Genomic DNA, 16056 nt, shown 5'->3' with positions numbered 1-16056 from the left:
TCGTTCACAACACACCGCCTAATTGTTGATAGATGAACCTTTTCGCAGATGATTTCCAGCCTACACTTCCCATAATCCCTCCACGATTTGGCAAGGCGGGCTCCACGTGCTCGGGGATTTAAACGAGCCTCCACCACTGTGCGCGCGAGCGACTAGGGGCGTGAAAGTGTGTCACTGGGGCACGAGGCTCTCCCCGCGGTCACATGGTCTCGTTGTCTGCCGCGTGCGGCCACGGCAGGCCCCCGCGCGCGTTCACGTCATTGGGCGGCTGGCGGGCGAACGGCGCACGCGTCCAGGTTTGAAAAAAGAAACAAGGAAAGCGTGCAGCCCATGACAGGCGCCTCCCGTGGCAGACACACGCAGGATAACCAGGCACTGTGACTCGGGCCCATGAAGGAGACTTAGACAGAAAAGACAAACAAGAGACAAAGTAGAAACGATTCAGATGCTAATTCTTTTGCGACATTAAATCTTCCACACTTCTTTGCGGCATGCGGTGAGTGGAGCGGAAAACACCTGGGATTGTAAAACAGATTTCCCGGGCCGGGAGCGACTCTTTAGACGATGGCAACTACCGGCGTGGATAGTAGCAACAACAACAACAACAACAACAATACAGGTATCTTTCCACACACACACAAACACACACACTCTCAAGAGTACTCCAAGGTAGCGTTGATGACCAAGCGGTCCACGCGTGTGTGTAATGTTCGAATCGGGTGTGATGCGTTGCAGCATTTTGGGACTTGACTCCAGTTCCACGGTGTTGTCCGGAGTTGGTTTGTGTTGGCGTCTCTACAGGTGGGACACTGCATGGAAGCACTTCTTAGGTGGTGGGCGGGCATGAAAAAACACACTCAAAAGGAAATAATTAATCTCTTTCTATTTATTCTTATGATGTCCGACAGAACCAGCAACTCATTGGCAAAAATTCTCTGCACTGTATGTGATGGTTCGTCGGTTGTTGGAACGCCATCAATTTATCCTTTAAGCATTAGTTAGCATCCTGCAAAAGCGGCGTTTTGCCGTTTTTTTTATGAGGTTGGCATAAAAGCAACCGGTGGAGCGGTAACTTTCCGAGAGGCGTCACGTGTCATCACGGGGACTGTCACCGTGATTCCGGTCGGCTTCGGGGAACTGGGTCACGACGACAGCGCGAGCGCGAGCGCGGGCGTCCGGTGTCAGGTGGACGCGTGTGTCTGAGCGCGCCCGGTTCACATGGCGCCGCGCACCGAGCCATGTGCGCATTGTTTTCACTGAGCAACGCGCGCTCTGATTGGCTTCCGATCAACTCCATCTGATTGCGTAATTCCCCCCCCCCTTTTTTTTTTTACTGCAAAGCCTACGACGGGACCTATAGAGGCGGTCGGCGTCCGCTTATTGATTCATGTTTATTCTTCGATCGGTGATCAAGGAGACGGAAGATGAGCGTGTTAGTGATGTAACGAAGATAATCTCATGTTTAGTTGATGCTAAATTCAAACTAAAAATATTCAGATTTCACCAAAATGTTAAAAGAATGAGTTTAAAAATAGCGCTGCAGGGTCGACATTGCTGATATTGTAATGCACTTAAATCTAAATCTCAAAACCACTCACGACGGCGCTTGATATTTTTTATGTGTGATTGTTATAAAAGAAACTTATGATCATAATTTCTATTCGTGGTTTCAATTTTTATTGACAGTTTTTTAACCTATGTCTAAGCTGCTAATTTATTGAGTGTTTTAATGGGAATATATGTAACACACATCTGTTATTGCTCACAAAGTTTGTTTGATAATTGTTAAAGAAATATACCTTTTAAATTGTCCTTTTTTTATATAAGTCAAATATTTAGACTTTCATGAAATTCAGAGAAAAATCAGTAAAGTTTAGCCCATCATTGAATTGCTGTCAATAAAGTCAGTTCATCCTCTTGTGTTGCTGTTAGAATGCATTGGCAACCCTTTTTTTTTTTTTTAAAAAAAAAGGAGATGTGAGATAATTGTAGATGTGATAATTGTTAAAATAGTACCCTCCATTATTATTTATAAGCTCTGAAAAATCGCATTTATAAATTATACTTTTTCACAAAAGGGTACGCAAGTACCAGATTGTCCAATTGCACAATATTCCACTTTTAATGTCAGTTATTCTGATGTCTTCTTAAACGCTCAGAAAATTTCTTATGGTGATTATTCCTCTGCAAATTCGGAATTTCCTTAAAATTTCAGGTTTGCTTGTTGCCCATTTTTCGCTTCATGTTTTTATTTTTATTTTTATTGATCCGCATGTATAAATATAGCTATTTGTGAATTTCCCAAATATTAGTAGAAAAATTAACCTGGCACGTTTCAGCAATTTTCTAGTGTTAGAATGCATGTATATTTTCGTGATAAACATGATCAAACAAAGGGCAGCAGCAGCAGCATCATCACCTCCAAAATGCAGTGACTCGCTGAGCTGCTAGAGCCATCTCAATTCCATACAATCAGAGACCTCATTGAAAAATCAAACTGTTTAGCTCATTATTCACAGAGTTGAACTTGTGAAAAGCAAAACTTCATGAACTGAATATTGACTCCTAATGTAATTTTATCTATCAGCAATTTTGATTCAGTCCAGTAATGTGGCATTGAATAGAATTCGTCTGCTCTAGAATAGTATAAAACAGAATGCGCCTTTTATTGCCATGACAGTTACTCCTTGGTACCCTTGTAGCAAATTGAAGCAGAAAAGAAAGAAAACATCTTTTGTTTTGATAATGTGAATACACTGGATATTGATATTAGAGGATTAAGCTGATGATCATCTGATGTTAGTTAGTTTGAATTTTGAAGCCTCACCGCATAGCAAGCAGGTCTGTTCTCTGGTTTTTATTGGTGGCTGTTGACATTTCCTTAAATTTTTCCAACATTGCCTTAAATCAGTCAATAATTTTTGCTTAAATTAGCAACAAGTTATAACAAAATAAACATGAAGTTGCCCAAATATTTGAAACAAAGAGCCTGATCGTTTGCAAGTAACTTATAGAACTGAAAGAGGATAAAAAAGAATAGTCACAAAAAAGTCAGAAAATGCAGTCGGAAAACTGGGAAAAAAATGATTTGGTAATTAAGGAGAAATGTGTTTGAGGTTTACTAGCGAGACCTAAGGGCAAAACAAAACAAGTTTCTGCAATTATCATGATGGTCATAGACTGGTCTAGGACTAGCACAGTGTATATTGCAAGCAACTGATTGAGGCTCCTTTTCATAATGCTTTGTGGGATACTGCGGGTGCATTGCACCAAAATGTTTTATATATGATGTCATCTCTTAGTTCCCAGCTGAGGTGAGATTCAGGCTGCCTGTACTAAATAGTAGTCAGTACAATGTCCTGAAAAGGATACCTGTGCAAATTCATGTGTTGCTGATGAATGGTGGGAACGTGAGAACGTGTGGAGGCGGGACTGGCAGTGCATATGTGTGGGTGGGCCCAGCTGGAGCCAGTCTTGTCTTCGAGCCCACGGAAAGGAGGGGGCACGTGGCGCTTGGGCGTGACTGCAGCCATGTGGGAGGAGGGGGAATAAGGGGGAGCGAGGGAACACACGTGCTGTTTTTAGATGAAGCACCAGTCGACTTAGTTTTATGAATTTGTGTCCTCTGGTGGCTTTGCTGAGTTTCTTTTGATTGTTTTTTTTTTTTCTTTTTCATTGTTGCAAATGTATCTGGCATCATCCTCTCGAGTCTCTTCTGTTGTTAGGAAACATCTTGATTTTTAAACATGTGTCAGCTATCTAAAATCATGTACCTTCTGTTAAAGTTGATGTCCTGTAGAAGCACCATACTACAACCATAAAGTGAGAAAATCTCATATTTTTACAACACTAGCAACACCAACCAAAAAATCAAGAATATTATGGTGAATCAAACATTTATCACAATGAATATAAATATGAATTGCAATTGTAAATTTATCACCATTGTGATAAATTTGACAAAGATAAACTTTTTTTTTTTGCTGGTGAATCTGTAACTTTGGCTTTTTTTCCTTCAAACCTGAACAAAAGTTTTTGTAGAGTTTTGCTATTCGTGAACCATTTCATGCATCATGGAAAATAGCTGTCCTAATTTCTGTTTCAAGTGTTTTTGTTAATTTTAGGTATGTTCGGTTCCAAAGACAACCACAATAATCCCCTGAGCGACACTGCCCGCCTTATCATCTCCACTAAAAATATTTTATTAATAAAATGTAAAAAGTAGCTAATTTTGGTCTTGGTTGATTGTACAAATCTTCAACTTCAAATGAAAATAAGGAAAAGTTCAAGGCCAGAAATGTAGGAAAGGGTGGGTAGGGGCACTAAACCTCCTGGAGGTGTGGACATGTGAGAGGGAGTGGCTGGGGTGGTTCCAGCAGCACATGGTGCGTTACCATGGGCGCACCTGACACCATTACCCTGTGACCTTCTGCTCTGCAGACTGAGAGGCTGACAGTTATGTAACAGCAGTGATCCATTCTTCCTGTTCATTCTTAATGCAGTTTAATCAGCTTTTCTTCAGTTATAGTCCGTGAAAAGGTTGTATTTCAATCAGCTTTATGACACGTGGGATTGCCCATCCCTCAGCTAGAGATGGCATTTAATCAAACTGTAACAGTTGCTTTAGAAGTTTAGTGAAAAATGGCAGTAACTGCTTTCACAACATAAAGCTATAATTTTTTTATTTGTACTTTCACTTCTATATTGGAACTAAATGTACCTGGTAATGTGATCTACTGATGTACATCATGTTCAAGAAGTTGAAAAGACTGTCATAATTTTATCGTTATAGTTAGGATAGAATCGAGTGTGCCTTTATCACATTACATCTTACTATCATAAATACACAGGTGTAATAATGTTAATGTTTTTCAATGGTTGAAATCAAACCTTTGTTTTAACTTCTAAACGTTTTCATATTTGTGTTCGATGAATCTGTCTTGTGATAAATATTGAAATTTAATCAAATAAACAAGCTGTGTATTTAAGTTACAGCACAGGAGTCAAAATTGAAAATCGTTGATTCATATACATGAGATTTGTGAGTAAACACTGTAATTCTTCTGTTGAAATTACACTGAAATTTTGCTGTTGCATGGTTTCAGGGGGGCCCAGCATTTCTGGTTCAATTCCCACGCTCCTCCTGGCTAGTTGAAGTTATGCTGAGCAAGATACTGAACCTCTAACTTCTCCCCTGGCGCTGCTCATTAGCTGCCTTCTGCTTACGGTTCATCCATGGCGGGTCAAATTTTGATTATTTTGTGCTGTATTTATAAGTGAATGTGACTTTAAAGATATTTCTTCAAATGAACCATCCTCTTCAGGCATCATGGCACATGGGTGGCAGTTTTACCAGAAAAATGTGTGAAATGTTAAAATGTCTTGCTGTCTGAGCCTGTTCAAGAATCTACAGCAGGTTTCCGAAAGTGCAAACAGGTGGCCATGCGCATGCTTCAGATTCATTCAAAGTGTGAGTGTGTGTGTGTGTGTGTGTGTGTGTGTGTGTGTGCGCGCACACGTGCGCGTAAGTGCATAGCCTTAATGCCAGGCATTAGTCACGTTTAAACAGTTGCATTGCATTGACTCGCTTCCCTGCTGCCAAAAGATAAGTTCTCATAATCTGACTATATGTTAAAGCAAACATGCAAACATAGCAAATGATTATCTCCAGGAATCAATTCCAGTGTCTTGTCCTTCAAAGAACACAGACTGATAAACACGTATATGTTGTATATGCATACGTGTGCAGAATGTGCAGCAGGAACACATTATGATTACTGCAGTTTGAGCTGAAAATTTTTCTCTTGATGTGTATAAGTGTATTTAATGTTGGTAAAATTATAATACCGGGACCACTGAAACTATAATGAATCATGTTGCCAAGGACCGAGTGGCTGTTGACAGTTTTTTTCACATGTTCTGCTCAACTTAAACATTTATTCCTTAATATCAAATCAAAATTATTTCACATTTAATGCCATCTATATTTGGTACAAAAGTCTATTTCAAACAGGTGTCAACATTAGCATGCAAACAGACAATCAAATATTTTAGTTGTATAAAAGTAGTTTTAGCCTCAGGAATCTGGGCAGTAACAATACCTCATATCAAGCATGTTAAACAAAACACATTTTTATGAAACATACTTACATGAAGAAACGCTCCTTGGAAGTCATCATTGCTGAGGCTATGGCAGGATTACAAGAGGACAAACATTGTGAATTCAGAAGTTTTACATTAGCACATGTACCGTAGTAAGCCAATGGAATTGAGATTTTTGGCCTTCCTAGTATGAGTGAGTTTAACTGCCTAGATTATTTTCCTGCCAAGGTAAGGTTAGCACTGAAGGCAACTGTGGATTCATACTTAAATTCAAACACCACACATAACTTGGTTTTGAACCGCTTATTTCCCACACCAGTGACATAAATTTAAAGACCAACAATACATTAATGCTCAGATAAACTATGAAACTCATTCCAGAAGTTTAAAAACCATACGCAGCACTGAAACCAAGTGACTTTATTCACTTTATGTGGTGATAAGGAGTGTGAGGAGGAAGGGTAACAAAGTTCTCAACTACCATCCACTGCTTACAGGAAAGCAATGGAACACCACACTCCTAACAAATATCAAGTCAAAAGAGACATCCGAAACCTGTATATTATGTTTACAATTGCATTAATTAAATCACTGCTTTGCCAGCTGGAAAAGAGAAGTTTATGAGTGCACTACTAACATTTAAAGTTTACTCCACAAAGGATTAAAACCATGATTCCTAACACACACAACACAACAACGTATTTGCAACTTAATGTATATAGGCAAGTAGCTGCTGTGTTACTAGTTTTACCTGTCAATTATTTGCTTTGTGAATTCAATTATTTGAATGATCGTTGATTCTAGTTATTCTAAGTTATTGCCTGGGAATTTTAAAAATTAATTTATATTAATTTGTTTATTTTAGTTATTGTGAGTTAATTAGTTGTGAGTGAGATGTTCAAACCACATTCATGTCACATCAGAAGCTAGTTCAGGCCCTGGATGACAGCAGTTTCTATTCTCACAGGAGCTGGATTTGGCCAGCAATCACCTTCTTCTTCCCCTTTCGGCTTTTTCCTTCAGGGGTCACCACAGCGAATCAGCCTTCTCCATCTAACCCTGTTCTGTGTATCCTCCTCTCTCACACCAACTACCTTCTAATCCTCTTGCACATTGTCCATAAATCTTCTCTTTGGTCTTCCTCCAGACCTCCTGCCTGGCAGCTCCAATTCCAGCATTCGTCTACCAATATAATCACTCTCCCTCCTCTGTACATGACCGAACCATCTCAGTCTGGCTTCTCTGACCTTCCCTCCAAAACATTAACATGTGCTGTTCCTCTGATAGACTCATTCCTGATCCTATCCATCCTGGTCACTCCCAAAGAGAACCTCAACATCTTCATCTCTGCGACCTCAAGCTCTGCCTCCTGTCTTTTTGTCATTGGAACTGTTTCTAGGCCATACAGCATCTCTGGCCACACCACTGTCTTGTACATCTTTTCTTTCACTCTGGCTGATAGTCTTCTACCGCATAGTACCCCTGACACTTTTCCCTACCCATTCCAACCTGCTTGAACCCGTCCGTTGCTCTGGACTGTTGACCCCAAGTACCTGAAACATGAGTCGGCAATGAAAGTTGACTGTCCTTGATGGCGAAAGAGATTGTGTGTTTAAGTAAACCCCCCCCAAACCAAGCATTCGCTCATTCATTATCCTACCCTTAGGCTCATGGGGGAGCATATCCCATTGGGTGTGAGATGGGGTTTATCCTGTACTGATTGCCAGTTGAACGCAAGGGCCACATGCTTAGACAGACAACCCTTCACTCATTCACACACCAAGGCAATTTTCCCAACTTTTTCCCAATTAACATTCTTCATTTTTTTGGACTGGGAGGAAACCAGAGAGCCCAGAGGAAACCCACATAGAACATGCAAACTCCACACAAAAAGGCCCCCTGTGGTAGTTGAACCATGTGAGGCAGAAGTGCTAACTGCGCCACCGCGCCGCCTTTCGAACCAAACAACAAACTTCAAAAAACGTTGCAGTGACTGACAAATAGATGTTTCACAGTCGGCTATTTAAACCTCTGTTGGTTAGAGCATGGTCTCCACTGAAGCAGCGGGCACTGTTATAACAGGTTGTTCAAAAATCTTCTCTTGCAGGAGGGGTGATCTCATACGTGGGTTCCTGCGGAGGTTCTCCAACTCGCACCAGTCCAGTCTCAATGTACAGCGACAACTCCGACTCCCAGTCCTCCCTGCTGCCCCCCTCCTTTCTAAGCTGCGGAGGCTCCAGTTCAGGTTCAGCGGCGGAGGACGGGTCGTCATCGGCCTCCTCCCCAGCCGGCGGCTCACCACGAGGCCGAGACGATGGTGCCTCTCAAAGATCGTCTCCCAGCAAGTCTGTAGCCAGTCTGACGAGTAAGAGAATCGAACACCTCCCCAGTTTTGTCATATCTGGCAGTCTTACTTGAGTCATCTCAAGTTCACACCCACAGAGGTTATGTTAGGTTGGTGAGTGAGTTTTTGGAATGGAAAAGTTAAATTGAATGAACTACATCTGACTCACATCTGTTCGGTTGTTTGTATTCGTAAATCAGAAGGAGGTGAGTTCAGTCAAGATCATCCCAGTCAATTAAATCGCCTCAAACAGATTCAAGTTGATCCAACCTAATTTTAGACACCTTTATTTCAAGTCAAACAACTCACTTAAGTGACATTTCTGTAGTGTAAAGTCAAGTCAAACCAGGTTGTTTTAAATGAAGTTTATTTGAGGCCATTTGCATTGAGGCTGATCCAGTTGAAGGTTAAGTCTGATTTGCAGGCTTAAAGTCTTGTAGAATCCATTCAATCCATTCAATAAAAGAATCAAGGTGAATCAAGTGAAGATGTATTATGGCCAGTCAGGTCTCAAATCATTGTTGGTCTGATGTTGGAGTTTAAGCTACAGTAAGCTGATGGGGAAAGTATACATCACTCAATCCTAGCATGAGGAACTTAGTTCTAAAGTATGCAATTCTTGTAGTCATATTAATTATTCAACCTCTGGTACATTATCTGATCACATCGTGGATAACTCCCCTGTCTATGCATGCAGTTTGTCTCAAACTACTTCATTTTATAAAGTATATACAAATGCAATCTTTCCATGAGAGGACAACCAAAAACTGGAAAAAGAAAGTGCTTGCTTCCTATTAATAAAATTCAGGTCAAATTAGTTATCCTGGATTTGTCCTCCAATTTCAATCAAATTTGGAGCCCCTGAGCATTGATAAGCCTCAAAATCCAAATTTATCATATTTAAATTTCCCTTGTATGTCATGGCCTCACATATTTACATACAATTTGACATTTGCTGATGTGTGTGTTGCAGAGCTGAATGGTATGGTCCTGCTATGTAAGGTTTGTGGTGATGTGGCCTCCGGGTTTCACTATGGTGTACATGCCTGTGAGGGATGCAAGGTGAGGCGTGCTAAGATGATCATTATGACTCTTCATCATCCGCCCTGGATAGAAATAAATAATCTTAGTGTTAAAATCCTCTTGCCCTGCAGGGTTTCTTCCGTCGCAGCATCCAGCAAAACATCCAGTACAAGAAGTGTCTGAAGAACGAAAGTTGTACAATTATGAGGATCAACAGAAACAGATGCCAGCAGTGTCGCTTCAAGAAGTGCCTGTCTGTTGGCATGAGTCGTGATGGTAAGCTTCCCGTCTGCCTCCACAACCATCCACCTGACCCGAAATAAAATAATTTTCATAGTTTGTAAACATGAATCCGATGTCTGTCAGTAAGGTAATAAGAAAATAACCTATAAAATAAGTAAGAAAAAGATGAATGGCACTTTATCCATTCTAGTAAACCTTGTAAACATTTGTAGACCACAATCTGCTATGTCCCTATTTGAACTAGTTAAAAAAGAGGAGGAAGGTTGAACTTGTTTAGTGTCCCGAGAAACTCAGAGGGGTGGTTGTTCATCTGTACCTAAAGACGAACTTTGAAAACCTTGATAAATATTTCTCTCAAATGGTGATGTTAGTTTTCCTCTTCGTCCTCAGCGGTGCGCTTTGGTAGGATCCCTAAGCGAGAGAAACAGAGGATGTTGGCCGAGATGCAGAGCGCTATGAACAATATGGTCAACAACCAGTTACAGAGTGAATTCCAGCTTGCCAGTATCTACTCTGCATCATCCCCATCATCATCATCATCATCATCGTCGTCGTCGTCGTCGTCATCATCTTCTACCTCCACCTGCTTGAGTTCAAGGCCGACCCTTGCCCTCCAGCCAACAGCCCTACCGCCTGCCCCTTCTTCTCCCCCTCCTCCTACCCCACCTCCCTGCTTTACCCCTCCAGCCCCTCCTTGTCAGAGCCCTTCCCCCTCCTCCCCCCTGTCCCCCAGCGCCGGGATGGACTCCACTATCTGCGCCATTGCACGTGCCCACCGTGAGACCTTCCTTTATGCCCACGACAAGCTGACCAAAGCCTACCAACCACCCCAGCACAATATCCACACCCATGAGAACAAGGAGGTGAATCTCTTGGGGCCCAACAGATGCCCCAATGGCTTCCACCCCAACGGCCCCAACAGCAGCCACCACCAAAACAATAACAACCATGGGGCCAATTGCCTCCCACCGTCAGACTACAGCCAAAACAACATTCAAAATCACCACGGGAAAAGGACCTGGGGCTTGCAGAACAACAATCTGATTGGAAGAGATGTGTCGGATAGTCATGTAACACAGTGGCAGAACTGTCCAATGAAGAAAAATACAAGCGTCGTGCTGGTAATAGTCACTGATTCAACCAGAAATATGACACCAACATTTATTTATTTATTTGTTTATTTATTTAATTTTATTTATGGGAAGGTCATTTAACATTTGTTTAACTTCTGGTCTGTCCTCAGGCTTGTCCAATGAACATGCAACCACACGCCGACCCCTCCAAGAGCCCCCAGGAGATCTGGGAGGATTTCTCACTGTCCTTCACTCCTGCTGTCAAAGAAGTGGTTGAGTTTGCCAAACATATCCCAGGATTCGGCAATTTGACGCAGAGTGACCAGGTGACCTTGTTGAAAGCGGGCACCTTTGAGGTATGAGCCATGATTTAATCCTAGTCACATGTTCTTGCTCATACAGTGTGTACATTAAAGTAAACTGTGTGTCTTTCTCATGCACTGAAACATTATAAGTTTTTGAATTTAAAAAAAAAAGAAAATCGCTCCACTCAAAATGTTTGTTTGAAGGAACAATATTTTATAAGTTTGGTTTTTTTTTTTTTTTTTTTTTTTTTTTAAATGCAAACACTTGTGAACCCAACGGTCAGGTATAGCTTGCTAGATTAAAACACATCTGTGGGATTTGGCTGATGGAGAGAATATTTGTATCAAAAAAAGGTACTGTTTTTTTTCTCAAACTTGAGATAAATAAGTAGCTCCATACAGAATGAGGTAGTTATCATCAGTTCTGACTAGTTAATGAGTCGCAAGCTGAGCTTAAATGAGCTTAAACTGACATATGTGTAAGGCAAGCAATATGAGGCAATGATTTTGTAGATGTAATCAAGTTTTTAATTGTAACTTTAACTGCATCCTCAGGTGCTGATGGTGCGTTTTGCCTCACTGTTCAATATGAAGGAACAAACAGTGACCTTCATCTCTGGCACCACGTACAGCTTGGATGAGCTACGTTCCATGGGGATGGGTGAGCTGCTGGGTGCCATGTTCGACTTCAGCCTCAAACTTTCTGCCCTTGAGCTGAGCACTGAGGAGCTGGGGCTTTTCACTGCCATAGTGCTGGTTTCAGCAGGTGCGGGACTGGATACTTTAATACCACTTTTCAACTTTTCTTTTTTGGACACAAATGAATCTGCTATAAAAAGGGGATCAGTTTCCTATTAGCAGATAATGGATAGCAAATGGGGGGGTTGTGCTTGTGGAATCATATTTTATTAACAGAGTGTAAACAGGCTCATAATGTTGGCTATGAAAGTGGACAACTAGTCATTAGTGGATAGATAGATTGCATTACAATTGTACTTTTAAAAGAAAAACTTGAGATCTGCACGTTAAAAATAACAGACTCACAAACTATCTTTTGATGTAATTTCATACTTTTTTTTTCACGCAAATTGCAGCCTAAAATAATGTTCCGCTATTCCACTATTCCACACAAAAATACGATGCCGGTTTTCTCTTCTGATTGGAGACACTTGGGGTTTTTAAAGCTCAATCTCTGCCATCCTGTCTGTTTTTTTGGCCCTCAGACCGTTCGGGTATCGAGAATGTCCTGTCAGTGGAGCAGCTCCAAGAGAATCTCATCCAAGCGCTTCGCTTACTAGTCAACAAGTCATCCCTCTCCCCCGGCAACAACCAGCTTAATGTGGACTCACCGCGTTTCACCAAGCTGCTGCTGAAGCTGCCGGACCTGCGGACTCTCAACAACATGCACTCTGAGAAGCTCTTGTCCTTCCGTATTGACGCCTGATTACATCTCACACACACACACACACACCTCAGTGCAAGTAGGCATCCTCGCCACGACACCTCATTGGTAAATGCAGCGGCGATGTCTCGCCAAACTGTAGAGCAGTATAATATATTGAGAAATATGCTCATTAGTTAGACTATCACTGGTCTATCCTTTTCTGGACTGATCGAATAACATATTTAGTCTAATTTTTTTATTTCCTTTCCCACAACAACTCCTCAGGGTGGAGGAATTGCCTAAATATGGAACACAAAAAAACATTGCCCTTGCAAGTAAGAAAGGACAAAGTAATAGAATTCACTTCAGAGTTGATAAGTATTATCACTGAACCAAAGGGCCATAATTGAGTGGAAGGAAATGTTTTGATTTTTGTACCAAAATTAGCGAAATAGCTATCAAATTGGTGATTTCAATAGGCTTCATGCGCTTGATAACATGCAATGATGTTGTTTTTTTTTTTTGTTTGTTTGTTTTGCAGAACAAACCCCTACCATCAAAAATGACAAATTTAGTTTTCTGACCTTTTATTGTATTCTGCTTTGTGTGGAACAAGCAGCCAGTTACAAAAATATGCTTGAAGAATATAAGCTTCTCAGTGCTATCTGAAGTCCAACAAGCACGGTTTTCTTCACATTGAAATTTTCCCTTATCTCTCACAGTAAATAATCAGCCTTGATATTCAATCCACTTTCCAGTGGCAGCCAGCTTGTGCTGATTTTTATGATTGCTAGGCTTCCAACGTACAGCTTTTCATGGTAGTTAATTGCTCTCCATACAAACAAACACTTTCATTTAGTCTTCAATTTACCTACTTCATGTTTAGAACATGGGAGGCAGCTGGGCCAACACAGGCACAGGGAGAACCTCCAAACTCTATGCAGAAAGGCATCAGTTGGACTTGAACCAGAAGCCTTTTTGCTACAAGGTGACAGACACTGTACTCTGGCCATCTTAATTCCATCGCATGTATTGCCACGGTGATAAGATGTGTCTGTGATATACTAGGCTAAACAGGTTAACCGAGCATCTGACACTTGTCAAGACAAGTTGCGCTGCATCCAATTAGAAAGATGGTATGTCGATCCCAGGAAACTACTGTCATGTCCGTGGCAGTGCTCTTAATTCTCACACATTCAATACGTTTTATATGTTTGATTTCAAAGCTGTTTGAGAATCAGTGGTGCTATTTTAATATTTTGCCAAACAGGCACTGATGTGAATTACTTTTATCACTCCATCTACTGTCGGGAGCAGTTTAACGCAGAATACTGGACTCTTTCGAAGGCACGTCCCGAACATCTAGACATCCTGAAGGCATCGACAGATTGAAGGCTTTTAATCGCTGCTGAGACAAAGACTTCCACAGTTTGACTGCCTCTGCCTTTAACATGTCCGTGCTTGTCAAGAGAACAACGAACAGGTCGATCACTGACGGCTTCACCACCAGCTTTTTTACAAACTAGTTCAGACACTTGAAAGTCAGCAGATATTCACAGCATCAAATAGAGGGAGGGGAAATCTTAAAGGACGTGGTGATGCAAAGTCTGGATGCCAACCGGCATCAAACTTCTCAGAGGAAGAGGACAACTATATTAAGACTAACTCTGCAGCTCTTCAATGTAAAACCTGTAAATATTCAGAAATACAAATATCCAGTTATACTTGAACAGTTTGGATAACTGTGGACAGCACAAAGATATATTATACGTACACACATTTTTTTGTTTATATGAATAAATGTTGTGCAAATGGTATTAATCAAAATGGTGTTGGGCACAATCTGTATGTACCAGGTTTGACTGTGTAGTTTTAATTACATTTCATGGAATTGACATATTCTGATGTATTTTAATCTCTTATGTCATAAAGAAATAGAAATGACTCGCCTTTTTTCCCAGTGGTTTCTGTGCTTTCCTAGTGTTTTTCTACTTCGAGCTTTTACAGAGTCCGCTTTGAGATATTTTAGACATGTTTGTTTGCATTTAATTCTCATAGCTCCCCTTGTTTTCGTTTGTTTTCAGCTCCAATCATTTTCATCATATCAATTTTGCTAGTATATCTCAATTTCTTATTTGACAATTTAGCTTTTTTAAGTGAACTCAAACACTGAGTACCTGTGTTTTGGTTTATATTTCGCCTTGCAGTATAATTGTCTCAGTATCTATTTAATTTTGATTTAGTTTGTTCTTGTATATATCTCATTTACATTGATTTTTTTTTACTTTTTGTTTGCATCTTGCTCAAATTGCTCTTGTCGGAATTTTTGGCTGTCATGGGACGTTAATGATATACAATATCTCGTTGATTAATAATGATTGATATTTAATAGTATTTTACAGTTTTAAAAAATAAATCATATATTTATATGTAATATATCATGAATAAAAACTATTGAGAAAACTGGTCAAATAGGAGCTGCACAATAAACAAAAGTAGCCAAATGGTTTATACACTAGGAATACAACGAGGTCAACAAAAAGCTTCATAACCAACTTTCCACTCTACATTCTGATTGGTCCACAGTGGCGACTACCTCAATGTCCCACAAGCCAATCAGGGAGCAGAAGGCTGTGTCCCACTTTCATTCCCTGGTCTCTGGTGTCCTGGTAGCAGAAGCAGAATTTGAATAACTCTAGCTTTTTCGAGTAAGTGACTGTCAGCCTATTCCATAAGAGGGCAGTCAGACGAACCCTTTAGTCAGCAGATAATTGATTTTCTCAGGTACTACAGTTTGGAAGTACTTGCACTTCAGTATTTAAGGTTTGATTTAAAAGTATTTAAATTAAAAAGATCTGATTTTCAAGAACAGAATTTCTGAGATACCTATTATTTTTGAACATATTTGACTCCCTCTTGTTAATAGCAAGAAAGCAAATGTTATTGAATGTTTCACTAATTTCATATGAAAGCTGCCAAAAAATACCATGACATAGTTTATCATATATCATCTTAAACTGAAGCTATTTTTCAAAATTATATTGAATTCATTTAAAAACTAGTTCTTACCAAAGCTACTTAATCTCCATGGTTTTCTGATCTACAGTATAGTTCAGAAAAAGTGTCTTCGAAAATTGTATTATAAATACAGTTAGATTTGGAATTCACAGGTCCCCATTAAATTTGCAGTTTAGTAAATTTCTGCTCTTGGTATTTGGTGCTATCTAACATGGATAGTCATTGCTAAACATGAATTGCATATAATTGCAGGGTCATGAAGATCCATTTTTCATTTACGTGGAAAACAGTAAAGTGGTCTTTGATCTTGATATACAGATAACATGTGAGTATGCCTGTTACATAACCAGTAGGACATTAAAGTACAGTGATGCATGATGGGAATCGAACAGCAGCAGAAACAGGAGACTAATGTTCACTTTTAGTCAGTGGAGTCCGAACCACAAGTCAGTAAACACTGCCTTCAGGTGGTCGAATAGTGGAACTGTCACTCACCAATTATGCAGTTGGATTTCTTGAATTTATTCAATATTTACTAGACTTAGAGTTCATATTTTGGTTGTC

At 40.3% G+C, this 16056-nt stretch overlaps 1 protein-coding gene across 1 annotated transcript; it reads left to right on the top strand.

Moving 5' to 3' along the window:
* The first annotated feature begins 371 nt into the window (after window positions 1-371).
* Window positions 372-14353, top strand: nr1d1 (nuclear receptor subfamily 1, group d, member 1). Its single transcript, XM_086154970.1, has 8 exons — window positions 372-619; window positions 8210-8467; window positions 9420-9508; window positions 9601-9745; window positions 10103-10833; window positions 10956-11141; window positions 11646-11856; window positions 12314-14353. Exons 1-8 carry the CDS (start codon window positions 565-567, stop codon window positions 12532-12534), a joined length of 1896 nt encoding a protein of 631 aa, XP_086011096.1. The 5' UTR covers window positions 372-564; the 3' UTR covers window positions 12535-14353.
* The last annotated feature ends 1703 nt before the right edge of the window (window positions 14354-16056 follow it).

Source organism: Fistularia commersonii, chromosome 11, assembly GCF_037954325.1.
Source record: "Fistularia commersonii isolate RoL2024-O1a breed Wild chromosome 11, RoL_Fcom_v1.0, whole genome shotgun sequence".
NCBI classification, from domain to species: domain Eukaryota; kingdom Metazoa; phylum Chordata; class Actinopteri; order Syngnathiformes; family Fistulariidae; genus Fistularia; species Fistularia commersonii.
The sequence above is the reverse complement of the archived record's forward strand: the minus strand, read 5'-3'. Positions and strand labels throughout refer to the sequence as shown.

Excerpts from the sequence above, each read along its gene's own strand:
- nr1d1 (XM_086154970.1), top strand. The coding sequence starts at position 565 with ATGGCAACTACCGGCGTGGATAGTAGCAACAACAACAACAACAACAAC. Across the intron at positions 9,509-9,600 it reads ATGCCTGTGAGGGATGCAAG|GGTTTCTTCCGTCGCAGCAT; the intron begins GTGAGGCGTGCT and ends CTTGCCCTGCAG. Across the intron at positions 11,857-12,313 it reads CATAGTGCTGGTTTCAGCAG|ACCGTTCGGGTATCGAGAAT; the intron begins GTGCGGGACTGG and ends TTTGGCCCTCAG.